The sequence below is a fragment of the Choloepus didactylus genome, chromosome 11 (assembly GCF_015220235.1).
Source record: "Choloepus didactylus isolate mChoDid1 chromosome 11, mChoDid1.pri, whole genome shotgun sequence".
Taxonomy (NCBI): Eukaryota; Metazoa; Chordata; class Mammalia; order Pilosa; family Megalonychidae; genus Choloepus; species Choloepus didactylus.
The window spans coordinates 2,780,291-2,804,167 of record NC_051317.1 but is presented as its reverse complement, the minus strand read 5'-3'; the positions used below and the strand labels follow the sequence as shown (position 1 = coordinate 2,804,167).

The following is a 23,877-nucleotide window of genomic DNA, read 5'->3' as shown; positions in this document are numbered from 1 at the left end:
GGTGGTAAATCATTGGGGTCAAGGGAGGTTATTATTATTTTTTGAGATGTAAACCATTAAAGCATGCTTATTTGCTGATAGGGAAATTCCAATAGTGAAAAAAAAACCTAATATGAAAAAGAGAGGGGCTAGACCCAAGTCCTCAAGTAGGCAAGAAAGGATCGTCTCGAAAGTGCTCACTAAATGCTGGCTAATATTATTTCTGATGGCTTAAATTTTTAAATAAGTAATAGGTATCCCTTTACAAAACATAACTTCATTATTATTTAAACACACATACACACACATAGAAACACGCAAGAGCCTGGACTCTGAAATCAGACTGTGTTAGTTTAAATTCTAGTTCTACTACTCTGAAAAAGACTTTTCTTCTTTGAACTTTGTTTTCCTCTGTAGAAAAAAAATAAAAGGGTTATAATAATAATACCTACTTCACAAGGCTTTTTGCAGGTTTAAATGAAATAATTCATGTAAAATTTAGGACTATGCAAGCCCATGGTGAGGACACAAATATCAATGTCATTATAATGATAACTGTATACATTCTATCACATGAGGCTTTCAGGAACTGACAAGCGGATTTAGATTCCTAGAACCATACAATAGATACCAGATGGAAGGTCCTTAGGAGAGAACACTGGCCAATCTGCCAGCACACCAGGAAGAACCAATGGCAATTCTCCACAACCAAACTGTGGCTGAGCACCACACGACCTGGAAATTCTACTTCAAAGTATATACCCAAAAGAACTGGAACAGGAACTTGGACAAATATTTGTACACCAATGCTCACAGCAGCATTATCAATAGCCAAAAAGTGGAAGCAAACCAAGTGCTCCATCAACCCATGAATGGATAAACAAAATGGGATAAATACATGTTTTTGTTTCCAACTGCTACGACAAATACCACATAATGGGTTTAGCTTAAACAAGAGGAATTTATTGGCTTACAGTTGCAGAGGCTAGAAAGCATGCTTCCTCCCAGAGTCAGTAGTGTTGACTGGCTGGCCCGCAGACAATCCTTAAAGTCTTTGGTTTTCCCGCCACACAGCAACGTCCTATACTTTCTCTTCCGGGTTCAATAGAATTCAAGGTTCAATAGACTTTGGGGTTCAAAGGACTTCCGGCTTCCGTCTCCACCCCCAGCTTTCTCACGTTTGTCCAACTTCTGCTTATAAAGGACTCCAGTAATTCAGATTAAGATTTGAGCTCATTCTGTTGGCCCACACCTTATTTTAAAATAACTTCTTCAAGAGATCCTATTTATAGTGCGTTCACACTCAGGAATGTGGGTTGAGATTAAGGACATGTTTTTTTTGTTGTTTTTTTTTTTCTGGGGTACATAATTCAATCTGACAATATACAATGGAATGTTATTCAGCCATAAAAAGAATGAAGTTCTGATGCAAGCTACAAAATGGATTGACCTCAAAGACATCATGTCGAGCACAATAAGCCAGACACAAAAGGACTAATATTGTGATTTCACATATATGAAATACCTAAAGTAAGCAAATTCATAGAGGCAGATAGTAGATTACACGTTACCAGGCCAGGGGAATGGAGAGGTGGGAAATGAGGAGTTATTGTTTAACGAATACAGAGTTTCTGTTTGGGGTAATGAAATTTTGGTAATGGATGCTGGTTAACAGTAGCACAATATTGTGAAGGTAATTAATATCACTGAATTGTACGCGTGAAAGTGGTTTAAATGGGAAATTCTGTGTTGTATATATGTCATCACAATACAAATCTAAAATAAAAAACCCAAAATACAAAATATCTTCAAATAACGAGGGACTCGAATAACACTCCTTTTGAGGCTTACTTGTCATTTGTTCCCCAACACTTCAGTTCCTTCAAAATAAAACTATTTTGGAGTTATTAAAAGAAGAATTCCTGGCTGACTACTAGCTGACCTTCTAGCAATGGGCCTCTCTAGCAAGCACAGTTATAAACAATACACGCCAACTAAAACCGGACACTTCCCCGACACCCAGTAAACTCTACCAAACACCTTGCGCAAACTCCACCAAACACGGAGCTAAGTCTGCGCCTGCGCCAAGCCCACGGCTGGCCACCTGCACATGCGCAGTAGCCACAAGGGAGCGGGACGCTCTGTGGGGCTTTCCTCTCGGTTTTTCGCCTAGGCGTGACTTGGGCGGAACTTCTCGTGGGAAGTGCGAGCTATCGCGGGATCTGTATTCAAAAAGGCCTGGCGCTACCGGTGAGTGAGTGAACCCGAGTGTATTCGGTAAAGTGGAGCTACAGTCACGGATCTGACCTCCTTGAGCCCTCATCACGAGCTACCGGCTGCAGCCGCAGGGAAAAGGGATGAAGAAAGAGGTAAGGGGCTTGGTGGGAGGCAGAAATGGTGAGGAGCGGCCGAAGGAGGGCTTCTGGGGCGGAGTGAGCGGGGCATAAGGAAACCTGGGGTCTGGGTCTCGAAAGAGGTCTTTCGCAGACCAGCTTTTTCAGCGGAACCCTGCTTTCTTTAAAGAAAAAACAAGTTCCGAGCGGCTCTTAATCTTCCGTTGGCCGCCTCCCCACCCCCCGGGGATTCTAGATAAATATGGAGGGCTGGGTCTGCCGCCTGGGCCTCATAATAATAGCAAACACTAGATCTGCGCTGTTCGGTACATGGTCAGTAGCCACGTCTGACAGTGCGAATAGAAAAATGCGGTAAATGTAAAATAGGCACTGGATTTCGAAGAGTTAGTACGCCAAAAAGTAACATATCAATATTTTTTATAATGATTATATGATGAAATAATATTTTAAGTTATTGAATTAAATAAAATGAATTTAATTTCACCTGCGTTTATTTTTTAAAACGGTTACTAAAAAAATTAAAACCATATATGTGGCTTGCATTGTCTTTCTCTTGGACAGCGCTGCACCAGACAGCTGTGTGTCAGATTCTGCCCTGGTTGATTTTTGTCCATTATGTGATTTAATCCTTGCAGTAACCCATATAGGTAGGTGGTGGTGTTTTATAGATGAGGAAACAGAACAGTAAGTTTTCCAAATTCATGGAGCCAGTGAGTAGTGTTAGAACTTAAGCAGCCTCATTCCCAGAGGATTTTCCTAAATGCTTTGGACCCGGTATGTTTTTGAGAAGCATTACAGCAAAGTGGTTAGGTACAGCTTTGGAGCTAGACTCTGGTTCCCATCCGACTTAGCCACTTACTAACAGGTAACCCTGGCAAGTTAATTTTTATATGCTCATTTTGCATATGTGTAAAATGGGGGAAATACCTTCTACCTTCTGGGGTTGTTGAGAGGATTAAATAAGATGTATGCACCAAGCACCGTGCCTGACATATATTAGCTATAGTTGCTGAAACCTGGCTACCTCTCTTTGCAGCTTGATGGGTTAACTCTTCCTCATACATTAGATCTCTACTGAAAAGTCACTTCTTCAGGGAAATCTTGTCTCTCCCCACATACTCACCCCACATACTCACACCCAACTTCCCAAATTAGGATACCTCTCCCTTTTTATACACTTTTAGCACCATACATCTCTTTTTACACTTAACACACTTGTAATCTTACTGTTCAATTACTTGATTTAATGCCTTTCCACTAACGTCTGTAAGCCTCAAGAAGCCAGAGATATTGTCTAGTTTTGGGGTCACGATTGTGTCCTCAGCACTAGTACACTGCCTGACCTATAATAGGGATTTTAGCAAGGCTTTACAGTGAATGGGAGTTAACTTTTTGGATTCCTTGAATATTTCTGACAGGGGTGTCTTGAGGCTAGCTCCATTTTGATTTGGTAAATGGAGATGTACAATAGTATCTAACTCAAATGCATCCAGAGAATTAAATGAGATAATGCATTTGAAGCACCCTGCCTGGCAAATGGTAAATCTTCAGATATTCATTATTACTAGCACTGCAACATTTAGCTGGCTGGCCCATCTTATACAGATTTGAAAAGGTCTTGCATTTTGTAGCAGTAACTACCAGCCCTAGATAATGTAAGATACCTTTACTTCTCTTCACATTCACTGATAAATTGAAGCAGTCAGAAGAGAAATTACATGGAGACTCCTTCGACGACATCTGCCAACTTATCAGTGCTTGTATCCATATACTTTTCTATTCCTTATTTTAGATGAAATATCCATATTCCTTTCTAGAGCCAGTTCTGTACCTCAGACCCCATCTCCTTTATTCGAGGACCTCATTCCAGCAGTTCTCCAGTCTTTTCAGTATCATCACGTTTTCTTCCCTCATGTTCTATCCAATGGCTTGCAAGAATGCTGTTATTTTTTTCCCTATCTTAAAAATGAAAAACCAAAAACTGACACCACTTCTCCAGTTACTGTCCCATTTATCTGCTCTTCTTTGAGGCAAAACTACTTGCTGTCTCCTATTCGTCTCCTACTATTCTCTCTCAAACTCGTTCCAGTGAGGCTTTGGACACCACCTCTCCACCAGAACTGCTCCGTGAATTCAAATCCAATAGCCAATTCTCAGTTCTCACCTTATTTGACTTAGCAGCAGCATTTGGCACGATTGATCACTCCGTTCTCCTTACTACACTATTTATTGGTTTCCAGGACAACACATGCTCTTGATTTTCCTTGCACCTCACTGGTCACTCCTGAGTATACATTGCAGTCTTCCCCACATCTTAACAGGGTTTAATCCTTTGTCTCTTTCTCTTTAACTCTGTTCATCGGTGATATGCAATCTCAAGGATTTATGCTAACTCCCACATTTATATCTCCAGCCCAGACCTCTCATACTCATATATGCAACTTCTTACGCGACATCTTTCATGTCCAAAATTGTACTAGTTTTCCTTCCGAAACATTCTTTACTCACAGTTTTCCATGTCTCAGCTGTTGGGAACTCCATTCTACTGGTTGCTCAGGCTAAACCTTGAAGACATTTTTAACTCCTTTCTTTTTCACAGATTCCACATTCAGTATGTCACAAAATCATGACTTAACTTTCTGAATATATGCAGAATCTGGCCATTTCTCACCACCTTCTATGCTACCGCCCTTCTCTGAGCCATCATCTAACCTGGTCTCCCTGCTTCCAACCTTGCTCCTCTCCAGACTAATTACCATAGTAGCCAAAGTGATCCCTTTAAAATGTATAAGGTCCTCTACTCCAGATTTTACAGTGAGTCCACATTTCACCCATAGTAGAAGCCAAAGTCCTTAAAATGACCTGATCTACCCACTCTTCCCTATTACCTCCAAAATGCCATTTTGTTCACTCCATTGGCCTTCTTCTGCCTTAGGGTTTCAGATCTGCCTGGAATATCCTTTCCCTAAGTAGCTACGTGGCTGTACTTTGCAAGGCTTTGCAGAAGTCTCCTGAGGGTTCTCCCCTCCCTGCCCTTTATTTAAATTTCATACTGGTTACCCTATTCCTAACTCTACTTTTAAGCTCCCTTTCCATATTTTTTTACCTTTTCCACTTTCTAAAGTACTTAATTTTTATGGTATTTATTGTTTGTCTTCCCGCACTATAATGTAAGCTCCATGAAAGAAGAGCTATTTTGTCCATTTTGTCCTCTAATGTATCTAATATGTCCAGAATGGAACCTACGATGTAAGACATTCGAGAAGTATTTGTTGACTGAATGACTACATTGACTGGAGACATGGGGGAATACTGTAGTAATGGCCTGGCACTCTTTAAAGATGAAGCTGAGTTTGAGTCTGGTTTAAGAGGCTGGGACCAAATAGGGAAAGGATGATGAAATTGAATTAAAGTGGAATGTTTCTGTATATAACATTTAAGTCCTGGCTTGAAAATTTAAAATGAGAACAGTGTCCTTTAATTATTCTGAACAAATTTTTTATTTTGTATACTCTCTTACAAAAGACTGGGAAAATACTACTGAGTCTGTTTTCAACAAAGCAAATTTAATGAGAAATCATGGACCTCATAATCCTTGTTTTACCTTATGACCTTATTCAAAGCGGCCTTTTTATATTTTAAGTAGTAGACTTGCTATTATAATGCTTCTTGATTTCCTTTCTTTCATCGTTCTCTTAACATTGATTACCTATATCGTATTATAATTATGAGGCCTACTCTAAGTATTTAAGGATGTGTGGGACACTCTAGCTGAAGAGTTTCCTGATGCTGGATTTCTTAGAAACAAAATTAAATGTGTTCATCTTTTTTATTCTGATTTGGTTACAAGTATGCAAATTTTATCACTTATAAGTCAGAAAGAAAATCTTAATATTATGTTTTTATGTGGCAATAGCATTGAGTGTGTGTGTGTTTATATGTATCTTATATATATATATATCTTTATTATTGACTTCCTTATATGGAGAAGCTCAAGCAGTTTTATTTTCTCTATTTACAGTAGGCTAAAACCAGAAAAAGAACATGGAGGCAGATATAATCGCAGATCTTCGATGCAAGCTCAAAGAGGTTGAAGAAGAACGACTAAAAGCTGCACAGTATGGTTTACAACTAGTGGAAAGCCAAAGTGAATTGCAGAATCACCTGGACAAATGTCGTAATGAAATTATGACCATGACTGAGGTAAGACTCTGGACTCTGTTTATAGCTATTGAATATTTATCCTATCAGGCAGTTACTAATATTACTGTATTCTGTGCTCAAGATTATAGATCTAGTTTCTACCCATGCTCCATCTATAATACAGGGGAATGAATTAAATTAATTCCTAGTATTCTTTCCATCCCAGTGTGTTCTGAATTTGGAAAAATCAGATTATGATTGATCTGTTTACCACACATTGGATCTTAGGTTCGGTCTAACTACACTCTTGCTAGGTAACCTTATCTTGTTTCATAGCTTTAAATGACCCATGACACTCAAATCAACACAAAGCCCTTATTTTTCCCCTGAAGTCCAAACTTATGTATTCAATTGTTCACTAGTAGACCTCTCAAACTTAACATAGAGAGAATTCCTGATTCCCTATGCACTGACCAAACATCTTGGAATTTTCCTTAGTTTAGTTGGTAAGTGTAATAGCATTCATCCAGCTGTTTGAGCCAAAAATCTGGAGCTTTCCTACATTTCTTTCCCTTATGTTTCATATTTAATCCTTCAACAAAGGTTCTAAGAACTTTTTAAAAAATATCTATCTACCCTACTGCCACTTTATCCCAAACCACTTTCATCTCTCCCTAGACTGCTACTATATCCTTCTAACCTGGTTGCCTGCTTCCATATTGCATTTGTACAGTAAATTCTTCACACAGCAATCATTGTCGTCATTGAAAAATATACAAAAGATCATGTCACAGTCCTGCCAAAATCAATACAAAGCCTTCTGATTATATTTAAGGCAGAATCCAACCTCCTTACTTGGGTTTGCTGATCCTTATGTGTCTCATCTCAAATGCTTTCCATTGTTCTTAGCTATACTAGTCCCACCTATGGGCTTTACACTACCTGTTGCTTCCTCCTGAAATGTTCATCCCCTGTTCTTCATGGACTGAGTCTTCCAACACTGAGGTTTCAGATAAGTGTCACCTAAGCAGGGAGGCCTTCCTTGACTGTGTCAAGTTAACATGACTCACTCTCTGTTATTTCTCTGCAGTACTAATTATCCCCAAATTTTAACTCCATGAGAGAAAGCATCTTGTCTGTCTTGTTCACTGCTGTATCCCCACTGCCTGGCATACAAATTAAATATTTATTGAAAGAATAAACCAGTTTTATTTAATAAATACTCAGTAACTTATATTTAAACTTGACTTTCAAAATTGTAAAATGGCAAGTATGAATAACTAATGGCAGCCCTTATTTTCCTATATAGTACTATTCTTGACTAAGAATGCAATACTATGTCATAAAGGTAAAGATTACAAATTTCATAGTAGAAAATAAAATTGTGCTATACTCAGTTGTTTTGGGAAATAATTCATCAAATTTAAGTGTTAGTTTAACAATTAAGATTCTGCTTGCATTCTTTTAAAATAGAGAGGCTTTGGGGGGAATAATGTGAATGTTTCAGTTTTGTTTTTTTTTTTTTCCTTCTTTAATTTGATTTTATCCTATTTTTTAAAGCTTGTTGAAGGAGTTTGAACTGATACCCTTTTATCTCTAAACTTTCCTGTCAGCAAAAGCCCTCTTATATACTACTTTTGTATCAGCACTCTGTTCATTCTAGTAGTCATTTTGTGAACATTTCTCAGATGGCAACATTCTGAAAGTAAGTACTAATTCAATATTTCTCCTTTTTGCCTGTACCTCTTTTACTTCATTTTGTTCAGAGCTACAGGTAGAGCATCTCACTATCAAACCAAGTAATTCTCACTAGGAAGTTATATGTGTCATTAAATTTTTTTTTGTTTTGTTTTTGCTTTTGTTTTTTTAAACAGACATTTGACATGTTGACATTCCACGAAGCATATTTTACTTCCTTGGTAGGGCGTAGAAGCATTTACCATATCCCTAGCATGGACTTTAACATAGTCTCAAAATGCCCCTCCAAGGTTTATTAAGACTGATTAGCTGTGAAGTTATTCTTGATTGAATGTGTGGTTGTTACTAGGAAAGCGGCAAATGTGTGAAACTAGTTCCAGATTTAATATATAGTTGTTACTTGGAAAGCAGCAAGTGTGGGAAACTAGGAGTGAAACAGTTGAAGTTGAGAAATACTTATATGTGAAGCGTTGAGCTATTTTCGTTTAATTGAATTGTAATTGAATTTGTTTTCAGCATTATGAACAAGAAAAATATACTCTTCAAAGAGAAGTTGAGCTCAAGAGTCGAATGTTAGAAAGTCTGAGCTCTGAATGTGAAGCTATTAAACAACAACAAAAAATGCACCTGGAGAAATTAGAAGAACAACTGAGCAGAACCCATGGGCAGGAAGTAAATGAACTAAAAAATAAGGTTTGGAAGTCTATGTATTTCAGAGCAAAAATGTTCCTTGTTTATGTAGCCATCTCTTGACTATCGCCTCTGCAAAATAGCTAAGATCAAAAGCATCATCTTACTGTTGGGGGTGGCAACATTGGGAAACAGGAGTTTACCCAAGGGACTTGTATGAATAATATTCAACTAATTAAATACAATTATTAATTTCAGTACCTGGATATTCGTGATGGAGTTTTGGTTTCATTGTCATAGGTAGTGACCAGCACTTCCCCCTTGTATATAGTACATGGTATAGAAGTCTCCTTGCAGAAAAGACTAGTCTCCCAGCCTTTACTGCATCTAGTGGTATGCTTTGTAATTCCATGAAAGAAAGCAATAGTTTTGTTAAATTAATACACATTAAAATTGATACTTAGTATTTGTTTATTGAAGATAAGCTAAAGAGATATAATCCAATTCTCACAACTCTGTAAGAGAGATTCCATTATTATCTCTAGATAACAGATTTGAAAACCAGTGTTTAGGCAGATTGAGTAAATTGGCCAAAATAGCAGAGCTAGAAATTACCAGTCAAGATTTGAACCGTGGGAGTCTGACTCCAAAGCCTGTGTTACTAAACCACTATATTTAATGTAAAGACACAATATATTGGCTCCATTTCAAGCATAAATACAAAGTAGAAAACAGTTGTTCAATTATCCATTCCTTTTGGTACCCCCAGCTACCCAAAGCCTTCAGGTTGCTTCTAAGGAATCCAGACCTTTTATTGTGGCTCATCTTTGCACAGAGTTCACTCTCAGACTTCTCCAGACCCCATTTTTCCAAAACTTGCTACTTGCCTGACTTGTCAGGTTTTCTCAGAAGTCTGTTTTCCAATTTTCAGTTTTTTGTGTAGGACCTCCTAAGATTTTCCACACATCATTGTACCACCTCTACTATTAATTTCTCATTAAATTGACCCATTTTCTGAATGTCTTCTCATTCTAAGTAATGATATCAATGAAATTACGTATTTGAGCTGCTTGTGTATTTCCTACTATGCAGTAAAATAAACATAACTGTCAAAAAATGCTTTCATGTAATAGAATTATCTTGCATACTGCTCTGGCAGAAAGTAGTCCAGCTTTTCTGAAAGTATTCTGAATTGAGACACTAATAACTGATAATGATGCCTTATATTTTTTCCTGAATGTTGTTTTCATTTTAGCAGTAGCTTTCATTAGCTAAACAAAAATGACTAATGTAGGAAATATTCAAGAATGTGGCAAGGCCAATTATAGAATTGGCTCTTGGCAGAATAAAAGTCAGTCAAAAAATGTTTTCAGTCCTATTGATGTTCTCAAATTACTTTTTATATTGGCTGCCTACTCTTGTTACTTGCGTGGACTATTTGTATGTTTTTTGAAATAAGGCATGTCACTGTTAAAAGATCTCTAGGCTTGGCCAAATAGGAAATCCCAATATTGTCTCATCATGCAATAAGTTTAGATTAATCAGTGATGTTTTTCAGAAAGATGGTTAGTTGTGTTTTGACATAGGCCATTCAGCCAAAATTTTTATTTCACATCATCAAAATAGGAAAGGGAAAAGAAATCGAGCTAAGAGGCTTTTATCTTTTAGATAACAAAAAAACACTATTGTGTATTCTAAGATATTGTGAGACCTGTTCAATATAGTTCAATGTAAATGATAGTAACAACCCTGCACATCAAGAGAAAGTTTTTTTTTTATGGGTAACATAAAATTAGTGGGTGATAGGCACTGTGCTGAGTGTTTTACCCTAAATCTCATTTGAGACTTACAATAACTCAGTGATGGTAGGTATCATTGTTTACCAGTTTTACATATGAGAAATGAAGCTAACACAGGTTAAGTAACTTCTTCAAGGAAGGATTTAACCTAGGCCTGACCCTAAAGCTTCACCCCTCTGCTATACTTGTATTCCCTTTAAGCGATATATTCCCAGTTTCCTAAAATTTGGAACTAAGGGACATTTAGAAAAGGTAGTAAAATAAGTTTGTTCACTCGGACTGTTTTCCAAAAACAGTTATCCTGCAGATACCAGAACAGTTTGTATGGCGACTATATGTGCTGTTGACTCAGTTACCTTTTGATTCATAAAACTGAATTTTTTTTTTGCTTTAGTTAGAAAAACTGAAAGCTGAATTAGATGAAGCTAGGCTTAGTGAAAAGCAGCTGAAGCACAAAGTAGAGCATCAGAAGGAACTCCTGTCTTGTAAATCAGAGGAAATGCGGATAATGTCTGAACGTGTACATGAAACCATGTCTTCAGAAATGCTGGCTCTTCAAATCGAGCTGACTGAAATGGAAAGTATGAAGGTAATTTTTATAGCATGTGCTTTCTTAGTTTCATTCTTTTTATTTTTCCTTTTCTTTCCATGTTTTTGTAATAACCCTTATGAACTAGTTTTTTGGCCCAACTTTGATCTGATTAATTTAAAAATGTTTTACAGGGGTTTTAAATGGATCACTTCATGTTTAGTATATCTTTAGATTACATGATTTATGTAAGGCAGCCTTTCCCTATAGGTTAATGAAACTGTTGAAAGAATTTAGAGGCATTAACTCTGATCCCAGTTTGTGTTCATAAAAGCCCAATACAAAATGTTGGCGCAATAGAAGTTGAAATCCATGTGAATGTTGTTTTTATCATTGCAGACTAAGGTTAATTAAAGCATAAAGGAAAAAAAAAAAAAGCAGTCTCTATAGCCTTGTATTTGGTTCTCTGCTGAAAATTTTAGTAATTTTTATTATTTTGTTATTTACCTTACAACCCTTGGCTAGATTTTTAGGTTTGGTTTTGGGTGTGAACCACTACTGTTGGATAAACTGAGTAGCTGTTGAATGAAGGATTATTTAAGAGTTTCTTCTTTTTCAATTCCTGTTGAATAGTCTACCCTCAAAGAAGAAGTGAATGAACTACAGTACAGACAGGAACAACTAGAACTTCTTAGTACTAATTTACTGCGCCAGGTAGACCGACTTAAAGAAGAAAAGGAGGAACGAGAGAAGGAAGCAGTTTCTTACTATAATGCCTTAGAGGTATTATGATTACAGTGATATCATCTTTTTCAATTTATAGTAGATTGTTTGTATGTTAATCTAATTTTGCTTACCCAAATGATGCTCTTTTGAATTTAGAAAGCTCGTGTAGCAAATCAGGATCTTCAAGTGCAATTGGACCAAGCTCTTCAGCAAGCCTTGGACCCCAATAGTAAAGGCAACTCTTTGTTTGCAGAGGTACTTAAAAATACTCTTACGAATAAAACAGTATTTCACCTACTTCAAGAACATTAAACACGTTAATATTTTCTAGGTGGAAGACCGAAGGGCAGCAATGGAACGTCAGCTTATCAGTATGAAAGTCAAGTATCAGTCACTAAAGAAGCAAAATGCATTTAATAGAGAACAGATGCAAAGAATGAAGGTATAAATTATCACCATCAAAGGTTATTGATATAAATGTTTTGAAATTATTAGACTAGAAATGGCTAGTTTAGTTTCCAGGAGTATAAAGTAATATAATACATATTATGAATTGTACCAAGTATATGGTTATCAAAATCTTCCTCTCCCCCACTGAATTTTATTTGGGGTGGGGGTATGAATTTTCTTTTTTTCCTAGTTGCAAATTGCCACATTGCTACAGATGAAAGGGTCTCAGTCTGAATTTGAACAGCAGGAACGGTTGCTTGCCATGTTGGAGCAGAAAAATGGTGAAATAAAACATCTTTTAGGTGAAATAAGAAGTCTGGAGAAATTTAAGGTATGTGTAACACACCTTTAAAAAATGCAGCCAAAGTTCAGTTTGAGTACCCTAATACTTTTAATTTGAATATTTTATTATATAATTAACTTTCCTTTCAGTTGAGATTGACCCAATATTTAAATTGTTTTTTTCCTCTGGTTTCCTTTTGCTTTTCAGTGTTTTGGGCTGTTGCTTCTTCTAGTAGGGTCAAACTAACCTACCTCATTTTTGTGGTTATTGTCTAATTATTGTGTGTAAGTATATCTCAAAAGTGCCCACATCTTTAGTGTGCTACTCAGTGAGTTTTAACATATGTATACACCCAAGTAATTGCTCCCTAGAGCATGATACAGAATTTACCTAGCGCTCCGGAAGGCTCTGTCAGGTCCTTTATGAGAGTACCCTCCTCCTAACATTACTCCTCAGCGTTGCATGTACAAATACTCTTGCACTTCATGTAAATGGAATCATTTAGTGTATTTTTTGTGTCTGAATTCCACTCAATAGTATGTCAATGAGATTTGTTCCTATTGTTTCATGTTACCAGTAATTGATTATTTTTCAATGCTTTCTACCTCCTCTGGTTTTTAATGAGTGCACAATAGCTTTGTCACATTGTCAAACACTGTGTGACAACTGCAATTCATAGTAGAAATAAACATTTAACATTTTTTTTAATATTTGAAATGAATTCGCACATCCAGAAAAGTCAGGAAAGGATTCATTTTAGATCCTTCATCCAGATTCTCCAGTTGTCAATTTTACAACAGTTGCTTTATTACTTTCTCTATTTCTCTCTACATGTATATTTTTTTTTCTCTGAAACATTTGAAAATAAGTCACAAATCAGATGCCTCTTTACTCCTAAGTGCTTTAATATGTACTGAAATCTATTCTATTATATAACCACATTACTGTTATCAAAATCAAGAAATTAACATTGATACATACTATTAGCTAATGTACAAACTTTACATTTTGCCAGTTGTCCCACTAATGTCCTTTACAGCAAAACAAAAACAGTCATTTTTCATTCTAAGATTCAGTCCAGGATCACATGTTATATTTAGTTGTCAGATCCCTAGAAGAGTTCCATGATTTTGATATTTTGTAATAGTATAGCCAGTTACTTTGTAGATTGTCCTTTAATTTCTCATTGTTAGATGCTTCCTCATGATTAGATTTAGCCTATATATATATATATTTTTTTAATTAGGGAAGTTGTAGTTTTATAGAAAAATCATGTAGAAAATGCAGAGATCCCATAGAGATGATTATAGAGAGCCCAACAGAGCTCCTAGAGCTAATAAATAAATTCAGCCAAGTGGTGGGGTACAAGATCGGCACCCAGAAATCAGTAGTGTTTCTATACACAAACAATGAACAATCTGTAGAAGAAATCAAGAAAAAAAATTCATTCACAATAGCAACTAAAAGAATCAAATATCTAGGAATAAATCTAACCAAGGATGTAAAGGACTTGAATACAGAAAACAAAACATTACTAAAAGAAATCAAAGAAGACCTAAAAAATGGAGGGATATTCCCTGTTCATGGTTTGGAACACTAAATATTGTTGAGATATCAGTATTACCCAAAGCAATTTATAGATTCAATGCAATCCCAATCATAATTCCAACAACCTTCTTTGCAGAAATGGAAAAGCCAATCACCAAATTTATATGGATGAGTAACAGCTCTGGAATAGCTAAATCCATCTTGAAAATGAAGAATGAAGTTGGAAGACTTATACTTCCTGATCTTAAAACTTCTTACAAAGCCACAGTAATCAAAATAGCATGCTACTGGCACTAGGACAACATATTGACCAATGGGATAGAATTGAGAGCTCAGAAATCATCCCTCACATTTATGGCCAATGGGTTTTTTTTTAATTCAGTTTTATTGAGATATATTCACATACCGTACAGTCATCCAAAGTGTACAATCAGTTATTCAGAGTACCATCATATAGTAATGCATTCATTGCCCAGTCTATGTTTTGAACATTTTCCTTGTACCAGAAAAAGTGAAAATAAGAATAAAAAATAAAAGTAAAAAGGAACACCCAAATCCACCCCACTCCACCCCACCCTATTTTTCTGTCAGTTTTTGGTCCCCGTTTTCCTACTCATCCATCCATACACTGGATAAAGGGAGCGTGATCTACAAGGCTTTCACAATCACACTGTCACCCCTTGTAAGCTACATTGCTGTACAGTCGTCTTCAAGAGTCAAGGCTACTGGGTTACAGTTTCATAGTTTCAGGTATTTAATTCTAGCTATCCCAATGCATTATAACTTAAAAAGGGTTATCTATATGTGGCCCTCTCTCTCTGGCTAAGCCAACTTGAAAGGTGAAATCACTGCCCTCCCCCCTACGTGGGATCAGACACCCAGGGGAGTGAATCTCCCTGGCAACGTGGAATATGACTCCCGGGGAGGAAAGTAGACCTGGCATTGTGGGATGGAGAACATCTTCTTCACCAAAAGGGGATTGTGAAAGGAAATGAAATAAGCTTCAGTAGCAGAGAGATTCCAGAAGGAGCCGAGAGGTCACTCTGGTGGGCACTCTTACGCACACTTTAGACAACCCTTTTTAGGTTCTAAAGAATTGGGGTAGCTGGTGGTGGATACCTGAAACTATCAAACTACAACCCAGAACCCATGAATCTCGAAGACAATTGTATAAAAATGTAGCTTATGAGGGGTGACAATGGGATTGGGAAAGCCATAAGGACCACACTCCACTTTGTCTAGTTTATGGGTGGATGAGTAGAAAAATAGGGGAAGGAAACAGACAGACAAAGGTACCCAGTGTTCTTTTTTACTTCAATTGCTCTTTTTCACTCTAATTATTATTGTTATTTTTGTGTGTGTGCTAATGAAGGTGTCAGGGATTGATTTAGGTGATGAATGTACAACTATGTAATGGTACTGTAAACAATCGAAAGTACAATTTGTTTTGTATGACTGCGTGGTATGTGAATATATCTCAATAAAATGAAGATAAAAAAAATAAAAGCTAAGTATGTAGATCATAGGTAAAAAAAAAAAAAAGGGTTATCTATATCATCTTTCTATCCTTTTTACACTATTTCCACCCATCCCTCATAGATAGCCAGTTTTATTTGTTTATGTTTTGCTTGTCTCTTGTCTCTTTTTGCAAAAATGAGCAGCTAATGTATATTTTGTTTTTCTCTTTTCTTGAACAAAAAGTAGTAGGCTACACACAGTCTTTTGCACTTTCCTTTTTATCGTTTAACGATATATCCTGGAAATCACTTCATCACAGTTTAAAGTGATCTGTGTAGATGTGTTGTATTTTATTCATCCATCCTCCTGTGTCTGGGCATTTAGATTGTTTCCAGTAATTTGCAGTTAGATACTACAAAATACGTCTTGGATAGATATATATATTTTCTGTTGATATAAGTGTATCCTCAGGGTTGATTCCCAGAATGGGATTATAGGGTCAAAAAATGAATTGCTCGTACCAGTGTTCATTCCCATCAACAATGTATGATAGTGCTTATTTCTCCATAGCTTCACCAGTGGAATGTGTTACCCATTTTAATTTTTGTCAGTCTAATATATGGCATATGGAATTTAGGGTAGTTGTCATTTGCCTTTCTCTAGTTATGAATGAGGTTCAACATCTTTTCATATGTATAAGGGATTTGTATGTTTCTTTGTGTGTATGTGTGAATTGTCCATAACTTTTGCTTGTGTTTTCTGTAAGGTTTCTGTTATTTTTTCCTCTTCACTTTTAAGATTGCTTTATAAAATCTTAGGGATTTTAGCCCTTTATTTGTCATATATCTTGCAGATAGTCTGTTTGATAATTATCTTTTTATTGTGTCTATGGTAATTTTTTTTTTTTTAACTTTGTTGTGTTTTTCTTTGGTTTAGTTTTGCCGTGTTTTTATTTTTATTTTTTAGTAATCAAATTTATCAGTTTTTTCTTTTATTGCATCTGGATTTTAAGTCATAACTAGAAAGCCTGTGTCTACACCTAGATTATAGATGAATTCAGTCATGTTTTCTTCTAGTATTTGTATAGTTTTACATTTAGCGACCTGATCCCCATTGAAGTTTACTCTTGAGAATGTGAGACATAAATATAAGTTTATCTTTTTCCAAATAACTAACCAGTTGTCCCAGCATTATTAAGTGACAATCTTGGTCCCAGTGATTTGAGATTTCACCTTTATCATATATCAAATTTCCATGTGTACTTGAGTCTATTTCTGGATTTTCTTTTCTATTCCATTGGTCTGCTTATCTGTGTTGCAGTACTACACTTTTAATTTTAGAGGTTTTATAGTGTGTTTTATCTAATAGGGCTATTCCCGCCCCCACCATCATAGCTTTTTTTTTCCTCAGCATTTTTTTGCATGTTTGTGTTTCTCTATAAACATCTTGTCTAGCTCCCAAGAAAAGTTTATTGGTATTTTTATTAAGGTTGCATTAAATTTATAAATGTTTAAATTAATTTAGGGAGCATTAATACTGTCTCAATAAATTTTAGTTAACTAAAGTTTATATACGACAAATTTTTACAGACTAATAGCCTTTTAGACATTCTAAATTGTAGTCGTTGGTATATCATAAAATTTTAAGTTTATGTAATTTTATTTCATTACCTTAAAAGAACTGATCAAAGGACTACAATTTTGGTTAAATTTTCAGCATATCAGTTGGCAGACCTCTATGGCCCACCAATCGGCTCAGCACTGTACTTTTAAACATTTTGGCTTTAAATCAGGGTTTTTTAACCTGCAATTTCTGAAACTGTTTGCAAGTTTTTAGGCAGATTTACATTTTTTCCCCTTGAGAAATTGTACAGAGTTTTCATCAAAATCTTAGAAGACTGGGCATCTAAAAACCATTAAGGATCTCTACCAGGTTTTTCTAATTTATGTCTTTGTCATAAAGGCTAGAATTAAACCCACTGAGCATTTATTTCTTCCATTCTAAACCATAGGATGTGGTGTGGTTAGGACTATAGGCTGTCAGATCTTGGGTCCAGATTCTCTCTTCATTTACTAGTCTGTGGCATCTTGAGCCTCTTTCCTATCTCTAAAAGAGAAATGCTAGTACTTGTACCTACTTCAGAAGGAAAAAAGTTAAGAGTATAGTGCTTAGCAATGCCCGTGCCATACGATAAGCATACAATAAATGCCAGTTGCTGTTATCAGTAAATGTACACTTACCTGAATTATTTAAGTAACAAGAATTGTTGCTTTCTTTAGAGTTTATATGAAAGTATGGAATCTAAATCTTCATCCAACTCGGGCATTCTGGAAGATAACACCTATTATACAGATTTACTTCAGATAAAACTTGATAACTTAAAGTAAGTGTCTCAGTCAGGTAAATGGGAAGATAGACTCTTTTCAGTTGCTTACAATAAATAGTATTAGGTACTGCAAATGTTTGTTTTGAAATTGCCAAAACAAAACTCCAGAAAAGAAAGGCAACAAAAGTATCTTTGTGCAGTATGTGAGATTTATTCAAGATAATGAGTGCTGATTTTTGAAGAAAAATAGTTGCTTTCAATGAATAATTGAAGTTGTTTTCCTTTGTGTTTAGCTTTATACATTGGTAAGTAAAAAGAACTTTAACATAGAGAATGTTTTATAGTTCAGACTTTTCAGGAATAAGTATCACAATTAAAAACTTAAAGAATTTACTTATGCAGCATGCATAAATTTGGAAAAGAATATTTCCCCCCATTGTCCATTTCCTTTAAGGAGATAGTTTTATTTGGAAGTGCTGTTGTTAAAGCTTATTTTAATTGTTTATTGTTTCTGTTAATAAAAAGCCCAGAGAAATGTATTTTTAACTAAGAGTTCAAATATACAATAAAAGATTTGCGTTAACTAGTAGTTCATTTATATTATATATTATTTTAATATTCCTTTGTTCTTTTTTATTATAATAGCAAAGAAAATGAAAGCACTAAAGGCGAACTCTCTATACAGCGAATGAAAGCATTATTTGAGAGCCAGCGGGCTCTGGATATTGAGCGAAAGCTTTTTGCAAATGAAAGATGCCTCCAGCTCTCCCAAAGTGAAAATATGAAACTGAGAGCTAAACTAGATGAATTAAAGCTGAAGTATGAACCTGAAGGTATGTATGTCTTAAATATTTTTGTCTTTTAAATCATGAGTACCTCCGAGAAATCATATCAAAATTTTTTGCTCTTATGATAGCTTATGCAAATCCCATTACAAACTAATTTGTGGTTATGTATCTGTGATTAAGACAGCAAGTTTACTGTTGCAAAGTGTGTAGGGGAATTTAAAGAGAACATGATGTGCATCGATATGGTATGTAATCCCTTTGGATATCTAAATTTATACTGCATATTAAAACCTTGACATTTGAGACTTTCCCATTTAAGATTGCAGCATCTTATGTAACACCAAAGAGTTAATTTTATTGAGGCTTATGATGTTTGGGAGCGATCCTAGTTAAGATTGCATGAGAATAATAGAAAATCTAAAATAATGGAGACTTAAACAAGATAAGTATTTATTCCTCCCCCTGATTAAAGTTTTAAGAAGGGAGGCCAGGACTGGTGGAGCACTCCAGTGTCCGGATCCAGGCTCAGTCTGTATTGTTGGTCTGCATTCATCCCATTGAGCAGAATTTAGTCACGTAGCCTCACCTGCCTACAAGGAATACTGACAAACACAGTCTTAATTCTCAGGGGCCATATTCCCAACTAAATATTGAAGATTCTGTAATTAAGGAAGAGCAATTGGATAGATATTAGGGGATAACTGATAATCTAATCACTAGGCAGCAAATAGCCTAACCATACAGTCTCTGCATTTGATACATATTTTATTTTTACTGTGTATATTAAAAAATAAAATAAAAGGCTAAACGTGAAGAACCCTAAGAAGGCGATGGTTCTTAGACCAAAAAAAAAAAAGTATTGATACATGGCTTAGGTTAAGGATTCTCAACCCTTTGTTTGTCCTTATTCTGTTCACATTCCTAACCCCCCTTCATTAGTATCTCAGTGACTCAGCAGTGATTCTCAATGGTAGTAGGGAGGTGTCAGCAATAGTAAGATTTTTATATATTCTAAAAGAATTCTTTTTCTCTCATCCCTTCTCTCCTCCCTCGTTCCAATAGGCCCCCCTGTTTAAGGATTATCCATTATGAATTTCAAAGGTCTATTGAACTGAACATAACCAAGAGATGGGAAGAAAGGTGGTATATCCAAATGACATGGGTTTCGAAGGAGCAGTGCAAGAGAAAGGGAAAATACTGATCTAAAAGCAGCAGTGTGGAGCAAGAAAACCAGCCCCACCTCTGACCATGGTTCCTCAGGCTTCACTAACATTTTTATTTTGAAAATGAAAGATACATTGGTGTGGGGTAGGGAAAAAGTATTAGAGTAATTTAGTCACTGTATTTGGATTTGCATAAAGAAAAGAAGGTATTAGGCTATAAGGGTTGAAGGCTATTACAGTAGTCCATGATGAGATGCAGTGTGGTTTGGGGTGGGGAGGTATCCATGGTCAGAAGTGATCACATTTTGAATATATTTTGTAGGTGGGACTAAAAGGCACAAATCTACCAATATTCAGAGAGTTCAATCTGTTATTTTCATTTAGTCCTTATAACACAATACCAAGTGAAGTGGGTGCTTTTGAATCCCTATTTTACAAATGAAGAAAGTGAAGCTCAGAGAAGTTAGATACTTGCCTTGGCTAATGTCACCCAGCTGCTTAGTTTAATACTAGGATTAGAACTCAAACTTCTTGACTTTTTGCCACCGCATCCTCACCTCTATGCTGAGGTTTTACAAACACTCCTCCAACCTTTACCAAAACACCAGAAAAGAACATTTAAATGTTCATTACTACAGTCTAATATATTGAGTTCCCAAGGAAAAATTTGTGGCCAAATAATCTTTAAAAAATAAGATAAAGTTAATGGAGTCCATGAAAAAAGAAAGTATAAAGGAAACAGTGTATTTCAATTGGGAGCTGAGTAGGTTTTAAAAGACTGGGAATAAAAGGAAAAGAAAATATATATATTTATATAACTAGTTCCTCCTCTTTATATTGACTGTGTCTTTCTTTTGATTCATTGAATGGATTTTTTTTAAATGGTTTTTATTCTCAGAGAAAATTGAAGTGCCTGTACTCAAAAAGAGGCGTGAGGTACTGCCTGTGGATATAACCACTTCTAAAGATGTATGTGACAACTGTGCTGTCAGGGAAGAAGTGTATAGATTGCCGACTCTGAAAGAGGAGGCACAATCATGTTCTAACAATTTAGAAGATAACAACCTGCAGTTAGAAAAGACAGTTTCTGTAAACACACCAGTAGTCAGTCTCTCGCCTAACAAAAATCTATCAACGAATATGCAACCAACGAAGGAAAAGAAATGTGTGAAACTCACAGGAGTTCCAGCTGACTCTGAAGTCTTAAGTGAAAGAAGTGGAAACACCCCTAACTCTTCCAGGTCAGTGTCCTCTTTTCCTCAAGGCAGCCAGCAGACCTCTCCATCTCTTCTCTATCGCTGCATGAACTGTGCTATCTGTTTCTTTATCTATTTTCTTAGTATTGCATGCAGTATAATCCCCTATTTTCACCTGCCTACCTTCAATTTTTCCAAAACTTTAAGAAAGAATAAAATGATTGTGAGGGGAAAGGACTCCTGAATAAAGAAATTACACTTTTATTAAAGATGCTTTTCTATTTCATGAGACAGAATTATCACAGTCTAATACATCTCTGAATGTTTTGTTGGTTTGAGTAATTGTACTGTTATTTTTTTTTCCTGGTTCAAGAAAGACAAATTAACTTACTTTCTAAAAGGGCTTTCTCGTATTCGAAGGAATTTGAGCCTTCTAGAAAACTGTTAGGTGAAATTTTGTATTGAAATTGTTTAATCCTAAACCTTGAAGAATGGGCTTTGATACATATTTTGATACTTTTAAATATCAAAGCTAATTCATTTTCATTTTACTTCAAAATTTCAAAGCCTCTAGTTTTGCATACTTGAGTTTGTGACTAAAGGAGAAAGTATCAGACTTGTATGTCTGAAGGAATTAACATTTTAAGGGCCTTTTCCTTTTAAAAAAGTAAAAATAACAGTGGTCAGAAGGTAAGAGAAAGTGAATGGAAGAGAAAGGTAGGTAACAGTGGCTGAGGCTATAGTGAAGTAAGAAACAGGTTCTGGGCATGAACAGCAGGATCAATAGTGGGGGAAAAGTGAATGAGGAAAATGGAGACAATAAAAAAATGATAAGAGATGAAGGATGTCTGTATGCAATGGAATGACAGATGCGTGTAAAATAAATATCTTTAGACATTAAAAAATTAAGCCTATTGATATGAAAATAGCTAGCTTGGATTATCTCCTGTGAAATGAGATCTTTGAGGTGCTGCTAGGGCTACATCAATTTTACACAGCTACAAAATGAAACACTTAACTATTGTGCATTTGAGTTGCAATAGTAAGACATATCCTACTTTATGCATAAAGGCTTCCTTAAGTGTCTTACTTGAATTCTCTTCAAGTCTTCAGAGCTACTGAATGTAGCACTAAACAATGAAAGCACTTCAACAACATTAGCTGCTATTACTATTATAAGGAAGAGTTCTTTATCACTCCCTTCCCTGAAGTTTTATGTAATCACATTATAATCTACAAGTCACATAAAATAAAAGTTTAGTATTCTCACAGAAAAAGAAACTTTTAAATGAACAATACCTGACACACACATACATGATTCCGAATAGCTCTGAAATGAATTCAGCTTGTTATATGTTGTTCATCGTGTTACGTGTACTTGACCATTGTATATTTCTGGAGGCAGATTTCCAGAATTGATTAATGCAAACTGCAAACCTTTCTATCTGTGTTGTTTTTATATCTTTCTCTGCCTTTTTTTGCTTGGTAAAAATTACTTTAGCAAATGTTTGTAGCTACTTGTTTGACTCAAATTAAGTAGCACATTGGAATTTGTTTGTCTTTCATTGAACAAAAACAAATAAAATACCACAAAACATTTCTTTGTGTGTGTGTGTGAGTCCATCTGCTAACTTAAGATATTTCCAACCTTTTGTTTTTTTGCACGCTTAACTTAGACACAGAATTCTAAGATAATTTTGTAACAGTATATACTGATTTTCTTGGGAACTTCACTAAAGCATGCCTTATGGATTTAATTGATGCTCTTGCTGTAAAGAATCTTTATAGGCCTTTAAAAACTATCTTTCCACTGTTCATTTTTTCTTAAACTATCTTTCTACTAGTTGAAACTCAATTTGTATGTGTGTGTTGTTTTTTTAATGAGACAAATGGACAACAAGTAGACATGCAGCCCAAGATTCTGTGTTATTTTTATCTTGCACTCATTTCTTGTTAACTTTAAAATATTACTTTAGCATTTTAGGTGTGCTTATCATGATAGGCACCCCACATATTTTAATTCTTTAATTTAGACCTTACCAAAATGGCATTTTAAAATTCAAGCCTATTGATGTAAAAAGGTTCTTTTAGACAGGCCATGATTTAGTTTTCTTAATAGTATTGGCATCAACTATGATTTTCCTTGAGTACCTTAAAAAAAAACACCATACCTCATTGGACGCCCATTATACTAGGGGTTTGTTTCTTCTTTAATTTTTCTTAATCATATTTGAATTCAGAGTGGATGCTTTAATACCTGTAGGTTAGCTGCTGAATCAAGGCTTCAAACAGAAGTTCAAGAAGGGAAGGAAACTGCAAGCAAATTGGAAAAGGAAACTTGTAAGAAATCACACCCTATTCTATACGTATCCTCCAAATCGACTCCAGAGACACAGTGCCCTCAGCAGTAAAGACTTTTCTTTAATAAAAGTAAGGTACTGCTTACCTATAAGGTTGCTGGATCCTCATTAAAATTGTCTTTATCTGAAGTATACTTCTTTGTGGGTTTTTTATAGCTACTCATCATGCCAGGACCTTGCATTTTCATGCTCCTTTGACCAAATGTTCAAAATTTGGTTGTGATTCTAACCTGATGAGTGCCTTAAGTAATGATCCTCCATGGGGCATCCATGAATCACAGTGAATAAACTGCAAATTGAAGGAAAATGTTTTAATTAATATAAATCTATTTGCTGCATTGTATATGTTCTTTTTTAAGTGTTGTGAACAGCCAGTAACTTAAAAACTTCAGTTATTCTGAAGAAAACACTGAAAAGAGAATACTGAAATCATATTTTTCTATGTAT

At 35.6% G+C, this 23,877-nt stretch overlaps 1 protein-coding gene across 2 annotated transcripts; it reads left to right on the top strand.

Moving 5' to 3' along the window:
- Positions 1–2,156: 2,156 nt before the first annotated feature.
- Positions 2,157–23,559, top strand: SPDL1 (spindle apparatus coiled-coil protein 1). 2 transcript variants are annotated; one of them, XM_037798796.1, is made up of 12 exons: positions 2,163–2,348; positions 6,355–6,536; positions 8,691–8,867; positions 10,998–11,192; positions 11,766–11,915; positions 12,015–12,113; positions 12,190–12,300; positions 12,499–12,639; positions 17,877–17,980; positions 18,569–18,756; positions 20,773–21,115; positions 23,334–23,559. In XM_037798796.1, the coding sequence occupies exons 2-12, from the start codon at positions 6,378–6,380 to the stop codon at positions 23,479–23,481; spliced, it is 1,815 nt and encodes a 604-aa protein (XP_037654724.1). In that variant the 5' UTR covers positions 2,163–2,348; positions 6,355–6,377; the 3' UTR covers positions 23,482–23,559. The 2 variants fall into 2 exon arrangements, with proteins under 2 accessions (XP_037654723.1, XP_037654724.1); XM_037798795.1 differs by lacking the exon at positions 23,334–23,559 and having other exon boundaries at positions 2,157–2,348; positions 20,773–22,593.
- The last annotated feature ends 318 nt before the right edge of the window (positions 23,560–23,877 follow it).